The sequence below is a fragment of the Muntiacus reevesi genome, chromosome 10 (assembly GCF_963930625.1).
Source record: "Muntiacus reevesi chromosome 10, mMunRee1.1, whole genome shotgun sequence".
NCBI classification, from domain to species: domain Eukaryota; kingdom Metazoa; phylum Chordata; class Mammalia; order Artiodactyla; family Cervidae; genus Muntiacus; species Muntiacus reevesi.
The window spans coordinates 83,915,997-83,928,481 of record NC_089258.1 but is presented as its reverse complement, the minus strand read 5'-3'; the positions used below and the strand labels follow the sequence as shown (position 1 = coordinate 83,928,481).

Below are 12,485 nucleotides of genomic sequence, written 5' to 3'. Positions count from 1 at the left end.
ACATGCATAAAACAAACATAAAAACAATTGTTTTATATAAAATATAGAAGGATGTTAATTTTCAAATAATTAAAGCCAAATATCAACAAAATCTAATGTCAACTTTTTCTAATTATCCTAAATGTCCCGGTAGGTCACAATCCCAATCGTAATACATTTACACATAGACAACAACAGAATTTCCCCTTGTCCCTCAAAGAGCTGTGAGAAATTCTTTCAGTATACTATTCTGATAAACCTTTTATTTACTGTTTTCCTGGTTTTAAAAATAGAGCTTAGTCTAAAAAAAAAAAATAGTTTAGTCTAGTCTTTTATTTCCACATCTGCAGGTACATAAAGAACTTGACGATATAAAATTGAAAATATAGCTTCAGAAACACTCACCATTGTCGTTTTTCACCATCCCGTTGCTGAGCTGCTTTAATCTCTTTTGATGTGATTTGCCATTGTAGTGGATTTGGGCTTGAGCCGTCGAATTCAGCTGAATGTTACACACGCTGCACAAAGTGAAATTGGTTTGCTTCTTTTCTTTTTCTGGTTTCTCTTCAAAACCATCAGGTGAAAACTCAGCCTCACACTCTCCATCTTGGACACATGTGGAATCTAGGGTACAAAGAAAGCCATGAACAAGCCAATCAAGGTTCCTGGGTTCCTATGAACATTAGGTTATTTGTGTTTTTTTAAACTAGAGTTTTCATCTTTTCTGGATATATGTCCAGGAGTAGGGTTGTTGGATCATATGATAATGCTATTTTTAAAAATTAATTTATTTTTTATTGAATGATAATTGCTTTACAGAATTTTGCTGCTTTCTGTCAAGCCTCAACATGAATCAGCCACAGGTGTACACGCATCCCCTCCCTTCTGGAGCTCCCTCCCGTCTCCTTCCCCATCCCACCCCTCTAGGTTGACACAGAGCCCCTGTCTGCGTTTCCTGAGCCTCACAGCAAATTCCCATTAGAGAAACGTCCATGTTGTTCTCCACTAGTGAGTGAAGTGAAGTCGCTCAGTCGTGTCCGACTCTTTGCGGCCCCGTGAACTGTAGCCTAGCAGGCTCCCCCGTCCATGGGATTCTCCAGGCAAGAATACTGGAGTGGGGTGCCATTTCCTTCTCCAGGGGATCTTCCCAACCCAGGGATTGAACCTGAGTCTCCTGCATTGCAGGCAGATGCTTTAACCTCTGAGCCACGAGGGAAGCCCACTAGGGCTGCATTAATTCACAGTTCCAACAGTGTAGGAGCATTGTTTACAGTTGCCAAGACATGGAAACAGTGAAAATATCCATCAACGAATGAATAAATACACACATGTGTGTAGATAGATGTACCACTATATATGCTACTCAGCCATAAAACGCAATGAAATGCTGCCGTTTGCAGCAACATGGATGGACCCAGAGATGACCGTACTAACTGAAGGAAGGTGAAAAAGACAAAAATCATATAACTTATATGTGAAAGCTAAAAAAAAAATATGATACAAACTCATTTACAAGATAGAAATGGACTCACAGACATAGAAAACAATCTCATGGTTATCAAAGGGGAAATATGAGAGGGATAAATTAGGAGATTGGAATGCACAGATATACACATCACTGTATATAAAATAGATAAACCACAAGGCCCTAATGTATAGTGCAGGGAACTAAATTCAATGTTTGTAATAATCTATAACAAAAGAGAACCTGAAAAAGGACATGTGTGTGTGTGTGTGTGTGTGTGTGTGTGTGTATCGTGTAACTAAATTACTTTTCTGTACAACTGAAACTAACACAACATTATAAATCAACTGTACTTCAATTAAAAATCAATAAAAAATTAAAAATAATAAAATAATTTTTCGATTCCTTCATATTACTAAATTCAGTAGCAAACAAGCATTGTCCTAGACACTTCCCTGGTGACTCAGATGGTAAAAATCCATCTGCAATGTGGGAGACCAGGTTCAATCTCTGGGTTGGGAAGGATCTCCTGGAGAAGGGAATGGGAACCCACTGCAGTATTCCTGCCTGGAGAATCCCATGGACAGAGGAGCCTGGCGGGCTACAGTCCATGGGGTCACAGAGAGTCAGACATGACCGAGTGACTAACACACACACAGAGACACTTACAATTCAAAATTTCCACTTCTTCCCATTTTAGTAGGTTGCTTTCAGACTGTACCTTATATCTTTATATCTTTCATGGTATGCAAATTGAGGTAGGAGGTAGGTGAGCACCCCCCTGCCCCACCACCAGGTAAAGGAACTGGAGATTCATTCCCTGTGAACGGAAACTCCAAAACTAGAATAGCAAGACAATTCAGGGAGGAGGCTGGGCCCTGCGCAGTCCACGGAGTCCCCATTTCCAAAGTCAGGAGTCTTCCCTGACCACACAAGTGCAGAAAAGACTCCTTGCAGGCCGAAGGGGAGTTACGCCAAGGGCTGTTCCCTCCCCAGACACCTTTTCTGTTGGCTAAGAGAGGCGTGTGCACACAGGTGAGGATCCTGAGACACACCAACCCGGACTGTGAGCCAGGCACATAAAAACGATTGGCCAGCGGAAACCTGGAAAGGAAAAGTAATTCAAGCTTCCCCTAGGGCGCAACTCCTGCCCGTGAGTGTATCTACATGTAGGTTCTCTCTTCCTGCTACTAAACACTTTGCTTGCTTCACTACTTTCCAACTTTGCGGGAATTCTTCTCTGCAAAGCTGAAGGGCCAGGGCCCTTGTCACTGACTACAGGTCTAGCAGCGAGGACCTGGTGCTTTATACTGCTGTGGACCAGCCCAGTCTCTGGCTGGGAACCCAAGCCCCGCTCCAAGCCACTGCAGGCGGAGGCCACGGGAGATCAAAATGGCAAGGGTTTCGCTTTGCTTTTGCCAGGCCAAATACCAAGCTAAATGTCATTTTAAATGACAAACATCATAACAATGGAAAAGGAAACAATGAAGAACTATAGTCCTTCCTGTTGCAAACTGAGGAAGCTGAGGTGTACAGTGCATGAAGAATTCACCTAGGGTCACGCACCTAAAAATGGTACCTTCGGGATCACTATTCAGTTTTATTTATCTCCATATCACAAGCTCTTCCTTACCACGCTCTTTAGTAAGTCCTAATGTAACCCGGAAGGGTTAATTTTGATTTCAGGCTGAATCTGTTTCTTTGACTTGAACCCCTGTGGTTGCTGCTTTTGTTAGTATAATCACACATAAAGGCCTGCTTAGAGAACCCTGCCTCCTGGGCCTTATCCTCAAACTAAAGTGCCTTTGTTTAGCTCACAGGCCTGAAATCACTGATGACTGTGCCATCCTTGATTCCTTGTGTAAGGAGTGTGGTTTGTCAGCATGGCTCAGAAACTGATGTTTGGAGGGATGGAATCAAAGATAACTGTGACATGCTTGTCTATTGATATGGCAGTAGACATTCCAAAATATGTAGGTGGGGTTTATGGAACTCAACTAACTTGATAACTTTTCTGCTAATCTAAAGCTACTCTAAAATAAGAAGTTTATTTAAATTGAAAAAAAAAGAAAAGCTACTACTTTGGGACTATTCTTTATTTCTCTTCTTGACTAATACAACAGAAATTTCTTTGGAGTTCCTTGGGAGGAAAAGAACTAAGACAGAAGCTTCCCTTCTCTTCATTCTTCTCTCATTCATCTCCACAGCAGGAAAAGTAAACTGTGTGATTGGAGAATGAGTGGCAAGATCACTGCCTTGCGGGGGACTGGCCATCTTGACTCTGTGCTTCAAAGTGACTTAAAAGTACATGCTCTTATTTCTCAGCCGCCATATACAGACATAAAGTGGAAAGGCTTACCACCTCTGGTTTCTCCAGGTGACTTGGAGGTAAATGCAGTGCAGAGAAGAGTGAAATCTAATATGCACATGGCTCCAAGCCATTTCCTCTCAATCAGATTTGCTGACAAAATAATCTGCCAACCCATTAACAAAAAATCTAACAAACTTCCACTAGCCCTTGTGTCTTATAATGATTGGTTCCAATAAAATTGAAGGATGAGCCACTTTCTCACACACACACACACACACACACATACACGCACAGTGTTACTCAACCGGTCTCATAAACTTCATTTTTGTTTAGTATTTAACTCTACCACAACAATAAACAAGCATTAATACAAAATTAAAAGGAATGTCTATTGGCTGAAAACTAAACCTAACTTTATCAAATGGAAAATTTTCCTTATACACAATTTTGATATCTTACTTCAAAGTTAAAAGTCAAGTTCTGCTGTTTTGCCCAAGATTGGATTTATCCTTTGTTCTTGGATTTTCTCCCTTGTCAAAACAGCAAGGACCCTTAAGATTCTACAATAATTTGCACTGACAATCAAACGACAGTAAAAAGCATTGGCCAGGCAGTTCAGAGCACAATAAACAATGACCTATAAAGGCGTAGAAATGTAAGCATCGCACTAAAATAAACTAAAATATTCTTGTTTTTGCAATGGTTTCTCTTTCTTTAGAATATTATTTAATGAGGTAGGTAGGGACTTGTAACTGTCGAACATATTTAACACAAAATTGTGCCATAAATAGTGGCATAATTAATACTAAAGAAGCAAAAATTCCTTTATAAATCTTGATCTGACAGCACATCTAACAATCATTTTTCATCTAATAAAAACAAAATAAACATTTGAATTATAGCTATTTTATGGTGATACAGTTGAAAGAAAGACTAGCTAAGGTGGATGACAGCCAAATATTTAGTAAAAAAAAAATAGAAATTATAAGTTCATTCCTTTGAGTTTTAATAGTTTCTACACAGAGGGTGGCAAGTGATAAATTTTAGCTGTTTCTTTCAAAGTCAGTTTCACTGAGAAAATAAAAGTCAAAGTCTAAATGAGTCTAAATGTTGCCCAAATGCAAGACAAAATGTGTTCTCAAAACTCTCTCTGAAGAGAAGAATCTACTGATACTGAACTCCTTAAAGAGTCTACTATAAGGAAATTTTTCAGTTTATTACGAAAAAAATATTGCCTGGTGAGGACACATCAATTCAGACCATTTCACTAAAGGAAAGTTGCACTTTGCATGAGTAGTAAAACTTCTTACATAGTTCAGTTTTTATGCAACTTTCCTCAATTGGCTCAGTAGAAAAGAAGCAGAGACTACAATAAAGATCTAGTCATTGTTTACAAGGATACAATCTCACAGCTTCAACTGTAGGGTATCATTTTCAAGAAACCTTTCAAATGTAATCTTAAAAAATAGAAAAAGTTTGTGGAGATCACAAATAAGCATTTATGGACTGAAATAGTTAGAAAAAAATATGTACTACACTTATGTGATTGGATACTAATTACTTGGAATAAAATTTCTGGAGACAACATCAAAAATGAATTTTAAGAGCACTAATTTAACCTAAAATGACTTAGGAAAAAATGAGAAAATTACTAGATATTTGGAAAGTGGTTCTAGTTCTAGTGCTTTCAAAGGTGTTGTTGCCAAAGTTTCCTCTGCAGAGCTTAAAGAAACATGCTGAATTAAACTAATATCAAAAAAGAAAATTTACAAGCCAATATTTTAAAATCTAACCCTCAGTTTTCAAAATTATGAAAGAAAATTGGCCATTCTTTCGTCTTCTAGTTAGAAAAAAAGGAGGGATTATCTTCTATTTCATATTTCCTTATATTAGGATTTTATGGTGTAAATTACATCCATATATACAGATATATGTGTGTGTGTATATATATATATAAAATATGTCAAATACACCATGATAAATCAATCCAAATGTTGCATTTGTGAATTTTCCTCTATTACTTTAGAGCAACGTACAGAAAAAAAAATCATATTTTATTATAGTCGTTAAATATTGTTGTTGTTCAGTTGCTCAGTTGTGTCCGACTCTTTGTGACCCGTGGACTGCAGCCAGAACACCAGGCCTTCCTGTCCTTCACCATCTTGTGGAGCTTGCTCAAACTCTAGGAGTAAATATTTAACTCCAGGGTTAAATATTAAACATATATTATATAGAATATATAAATTATATTTATACTATCTCGCCTTTGAGAATATGATAGGTCATAGCACTCTTTTGCATTTCACTTCTAAAAGTATAAATAATCCATAATCAGTGCTAAAAAGCAACGATGTAAGAAAAACTTTGCATTGATCTCACTCCCCACTAGAGTGCAGTGTGAATTTAAAATTAAAACTAACAGTGCGAGGAGATTCCCATAACACTAGGTATAAAAATAGCATTATTGTAATTTTGGGGCTTCCCTGCTGGCTCAGACAGTAAAGAATCCTCCTGGCAATGCAGGAGACCCAGGTTCGATCCTTGGGTCCCGAAGATGCCCTGGAGGAGGGACTGGCTACCCACTCCAGCGTTCCTGCCTGGAGGACCCCAAGCACAGAGGAGCCTGGTGGGCTGCAGTCCACAGGGTCGCAAAGAGTCGGACACGTCTGAGCAGGTTTCACTGTAATTTTGTAAATATGTGATACACACATATCTTTATATATATTTATATATATAATGGGCTTTTTTGCCAGTTTATTTTTTAATTGAAGGATAATTGCTTTACGGAATTTTGTTGCTTTCTGTCAAACACCAACAAGACTCAGTCTTAGGTACAGACACATCCCCTCCCTCCTGAAACTCCTTCCCATCTCCCTGCCCAGCCCGCCCTCCTGGACTGTCCCAGAGCCCCTGTGTGAGCTCCCTGAGTCATAGAGCAAACTCCCGTTGGCCGTCTGTTTCACATGTGGGATTGTAAAGGTCCACGTCAGCCTCTCCACACATCTCCCTCCTCCCCCCCTCCCCTCTGGGTCTAAAAGTCTGTTCTCTGTGTCTGCAGAACATTATATATGTGTTATACACATAGAACATTTTCACAGACAATGCTCAGCTTTGGTGGCATGCATATATAGTATATCTAATGAATTCTGCATTAATTGATTGAAATATAACTACGAAAGTAGACAATTAAGATAAATTGAAGGAAAGTCACAGAAATGCTGACAAACTAAATCCATCATCACATAGTATCACGTGAAAGTCGTTCAGTCGCGTCCGACTCGTTGTGATCCTACGTCACATGGAATTCTCCAGGCCAGAATACTGGAGTGGGTAGCCTATCCCTTCTCCAGGGCATCTTCCTACCTCAGGGATCAAGCCCAGGTCTCCTGCACTGCAGATGGATTCTTTACCAGCTGAGCCGCAAAGAAAGCCCAAGAATACTGGGGTGAGTAGCCTATCCTTTCTCCAGTGGATCTTACTGACCCAGGAATCGAACCGGGATCTCTGGCATTGCAGGCAGATTCTTTACCAACTGAACCATCAGGGAAGCCCTATGTTATCATAAGTTTTTTTTTAATTGATAAGCAGCAATTGTTTATTATGTGGACTTCTGACTTAAATATAAATATCACTTTGAAACTTTAAAATTGAGTTTATATAAATTAGTAATATCTTACATTTATAGTGGTAGCAGTGTTAGTCGCTCAGTCGTGTCCGACTCTTTGCGGCCCCATGGGCTGTAGCCCACCAGGCTCCCTGTCCATGACATTCTCCAGGCAAGAATACTGGAGTGGGTAGCCATTTCCTCCTCCAGGGGGTCTTCTGGACCCAGGATCAAGCCTGAGTCTCCTGCATTTCAGGCAGATTCTTTACCACCTGAGCCACCAGGGAAGCCCATCTTACTTTTATGATAGGAGAATAATAGAAGACATGAGACAAATCAAGATTAATGGGGTATTTCAGCTAGTTTTTATTACAGCATGGTATCAAACTAAATTTGTTGGTCTCAGTTAGGTTATTATTTTCAAAAGATGACAAAACTCTTCCTAAATAGTCCAAGATTCACATATAAACTTATATCAGGAGTGTCAGGAATAAATGCAGAATGAAACTTTTACTTGTATTCCCTTCCCTTATCTAAGCAGCACACTGTTAATACTGTAAATTCAGAATCACAATTTCCACTTTCAAACCTCAGATAAAGAAAATTTTACCTTACTCTTTAAGAGACTCACCATAAAAAATCATGGCTAATATATCTCTGATACAAAACAGGAGTTCATAATCTAAACTTTCAAAAGAATAAAATATGAAGGCAATTCTTTTTTTAAAAGTAATTCTTCAATTAGAACATGTATTCAATAGTAGGTCAGATAAATCTTACATTTCAGTTTAATTATTGTTATCCCTCAAAATTTCAAAGTCCTATGAAAAAAATGCAGTATTATTATTATTATTTTTATAAACAAGCTGCAAACAGTTTTCTGTGTTCTGATCTGTTTTCCTTTAAGTGGGGAATCTCTCCTTGAATCAGTCACGTCCTCAGGGCCTCCTTGACAAAACGCTGCCCCCTGGAATTTATGCCAGCAACGTCCCTGTTCCCCTAGCAGGGAGCTTGAGAATGAATCATGCGCTCTTGAGTGCTCAGGCCACATTTTTTACAAAGCTACTGTAAATATTAGCCCCACTCTCTGGAGGATGTGCCCAAATTCTTTGTGGTTTCATCTGTACCCTACTTTGCAACTAAAAGAGTGTATATAAAACCTAAAAGTGGCTTGCCCCAGAAAAACTTCTCAAGACCTAAATTAGAGATTGTTTTGGCTTCTATTGTTTTGGTGAAAAGTTAGGTCAAAGAAGGAGCTGGGAAGCCTGAGAATCACTGAAAAGTGATTGAAAAGACAGTTTGAAAGCATCTCCTCTGTGTCCAGCACTCTAGTTGCCACTTAAATGTTAGCAGATCCCACAAGCAAATACCCTAGTTCCCCACGGAGTGTGAGGAGGGGGACAGTGTGGGCGATACTGAGTTTGGGATGACTTTCAATAGTTGATCACATGCCAAGGAAGAGCAGAGCTGTGATGTTTATTGTGATTAAGATTTGGGATTGCCAATTGAGTACTGGCTGACTGAGTCGTTTCCTTATTTTAAGAAACAGTGTCGCATTCTCTCTCAACCTCGGTGCTTACAGTCCCAAGATTTCCTCTACTTTTCCCACGAACTCTGACTTCTCAAAATATATTTTGATATTTCAGTGATTCCGGTGATATTTTAGTGATATTTAGTGATTTAGTTTTGTCCCTGCCTAGTGTTTCTCTAACACACACATTTACTCCTGACGGCCCCTGTATCTAGACTTTTCCAGAAGCATTTGTAAGAACGCATGATGACTCTAAGTTCTGTGTTTGCTTTCACATTTTCCCCGCTCTCGGTCGCAGAGGAGTAGGGTAGGTACTGCTGATGATACAGAGTACCTTCAGGTTGCTTGAGAATATTTTCCCAAATCAAGAGAAAGCTCCCTGAAAAATGTATTCATTCCAGCTGTGGCAGACACGCTGTATGATGCTCCCTAGTATTTCCACTTCATGGTCATCAGATCTTTGCAGAGTTGGCTCCCCTGGAGAACCTGTAACTTGCTTCCATAAATAGAATATGGGAAAGATGGACATGCTTACAGGGGTATGATTATGTTATTTAAGACTGTACACACATGTAACATCTTATGCGTGTTACATAAGACATGTACAGATGTGAGATTGGACCACAAAGAAGGCAAAAGCCAACACAATATTGTAAAACAATTATCCTCCATTTAAAAAAATTTTTAAAAGAAGGCTGAGCACTGAACAATTGATGCTTTTGAATTGTAATGCTGGATAAGACTCTTGAGAATCCCTTGGACTGCAAGGAGATCCAACCAGTCCATCCTAAAGGAAATCAGTCCTGAATATTCATGGGAAGGACTGATGCTGAAGCTGAAACTCCAATACTTTGGCCACCTGATGCAAAGAGCCAAGTCACTGGAAAACACCCTGATGCTGGGAAAGATTGGAGGCAGGAGGGGAAGGGGACGACAGAGGAGGAGATGGTTGGATGGCATCAGTGACGCGATGGACATGAGTTTGAGTACACTCCGGGAGCTGGGGATGGAGGGGGAGGCCTGGCGTGCTGCGGTCCATGGGGTCGCAAAGAGTTGGACACTACTGAGCAACTGAACCACAGCCACAAAGGCTCTAACACCTACTTCGTGGGGACAGACTCACCCTCACTGGCTTTGAAAGAGCAAGCTGCCACGTTCTGAGCTTCCTTATGAAGAGGCCCCCCAGACAGGGAGGGTAGGGTATTCTCCGGCCGGTAGCCAAGAAAGAACCGAGACCATCATAAGCAGCTGAATGCTACCAACCACCGTGTGGGTAGGAAAGGGCTTCCTTCCCAGCCAGACCTTAGATGTGACCACAGCACAGGCAGATGTCTTGGTGCCAAATTCTAGAGCCTGAAGGAACGGAAAGGTCTGCCACAGCCTCCCTTCATTGGGTTTCTTAGCCAGTACTTCACACACACACCGCCCTATGCTATCAGAGGACGTGTTTTGTTTAGAACCGTTTTGCTCCAAAACTTCTAACCCACGAAAAAGTAACTGGTATGTTACTGAGTAATCTGACTCTGAGTCACTGCACTATAACTGTCTACTCAGATGACACTTTAACTTTTCACTTTTTGCTCATCCGCTGCAAGCTGGCAGACGATCCAGACCACCCAGATAAGCTATGTCTGGACTCTCGATATTTAGAAGCTGTGAGATAATAAATGTGTGTTGTTTTTACCCATTAACTTTGCTGTGATAATGTATAATGTCATGCAGCAAGAAAAAATTAATACGTCAGTGAACTCTTTGGTATTAATAGTAAAACTGAGGATTGACCCAAATTTCCAAGGAAATGTATTTGTTCATCAAGGAACATTTCCATGACAACTTATCACCTAAGTTTTTCAAAAATAGTTTAAGTTTTTGCTGGTTGTTTGTTTTCTGATATGGTTTAAAACATCCCAGCTGTATTCCTAAACTCAAGTAGACAAAGCATATTAGGGTAAAATAGATAGAAAAAAAAATATTTCTCCCATGAAGAGCTGCAGCTCGTGATGAACACGCCTGGCTGACATCACTAATCAATCATGCACCCTTCCCTTCAGACCCTGGATTTGGCTTTAAATGCTCAACACATCACTGCAGCAATCCAAGAACTATACATATTTCCATGTAAGACAAAGGCTCATTTTATGTACTAGATACACTGATCAACAGATCAGATCTGACTTACAAAAAAGTAGAAAGCTGTTGGAAAAAAACACATAAACTGTGCACTCGTCATGTTTCACTACAGTACCATTTAACATATTTTTCTATCATCTGAATGAAAGCTTGAAGATGGTTCATTAAGTTCGAAGACTGAAATCGGTCTAGACTAATTCTAGACCCTGTAAAACAATCCAAACTGAAAATGACATTGTTGAATTATAACAATAACTATCAACAAAAAGGTAATAAAGGATGATAAATTTGAGACAGAAAATGACTATATGATAGATTTTATATGTTAAAGAGTTTAGTGACAATTTCTTTATACTCATGTTTTTCAAATGCATTATATTCATATTTAAACTCTAAGTAGATACATAATAGAAATGAATACAGGTCTAAGAAGAAATGTGACAGATCATTAAATAGTAGACAGTAGATTATAAATTTAAATGAGAAGAAATTTGGTTTCTTAGATCCAAAAAGAAGACTAAGAAGAACCTTAATTACAATCTTAAAACAGATAAAATAATGTCATTAAATAGAAGGTGGTATTCAGCTTCTATTTCTATCAATGAAAGAACAATAATACATGACTTTACCGTATGGAAAATGCAGGCAGCATATTGTATTTCCCCATTTAAAAAGGAAGCCCCTTGGCTGGCTTTTTTAAGTAGCTAACTGTTTTCTGCTGGCGCTGCGTCTCAATTGCCACCCACAAGCTTCACTCTGGTTGAGGAGGGGGGGCTACTCATCATTGTCCTGGCGTGCCTGCTACCACTGCTCAGGAAGCAACACAGAGCTTTGTCCTCAAAATAGTTTTTAAAATCTAGTATTTGTTTGGATTTTAGGGCTCGGTAAGCCATTTTTAAAGACATTTTCTTGATTCAGTTCAGTTCAGTCGCTCAGTCATGTCTGACTCTTTGCAACCCCATGGACTGCACTGCGCCAGGCCTCCCTGTGCATCATCAACTCCCGGAGCTTGCTCAAACTCATGTCCATTGAGTCAGTGATGCCATCCAACCATCTCATCCTCTGTCGTCCCCTTCTCTTGCTGCCTTCAATCTTTCCAGCATCAGGGTCTTTTCTAATGAGTCAGTTCTTCACATCAGGTGGTCAAAGTATTGGAGTTTCAGATTCAGCATCAGTCCTTCCAATGAACACCCAGGACTGATTTCCTTTAGGATGGACTGGTTGGATCTCCTTGCAGTCCAAGGGACTCTCAAGAGTCTTCTCCAACACCACAGTTCAAAAGCATCAATTCTTCAGCACTCAGCTTTCTTTATAGTCCAACTGTCACATCCATACATGACCACTGGAAAAACCATAGTCTTGACTAGACAGACCTTTGGTGACAAAGTAATGTCTTTGCTTTTTAATATACTGTCTAGGTTGGTCATAACTTTCCTTCCAAGGAGCAAGGGTCGTTTAATTTCAT

At 39.7% G+C, this 12,485-nt stretch overlaps 1 protein-coding gene across 1 annotated transcript in view; it reads right to left on the bottom strand.

Annotated features, from left to right (window-relative positions):
* ZNF385D (zinc finger protein 385D) overlaps positions 1–12,485 on the bottom strand; it is a 940,966-nt gene that overhangs the window by 730,747 nt on the left and 197,734 nt on the right. The window contains exon 2 of the mRNA XM_065947373.1: positions 385–603. Within this exon, the coding sequence (XP_065803445.1) occupies positions 385–603 (219 nt within the window). The remainder of the gene's footprint in view (positions 1–384; positions 604–12,485) is intronic.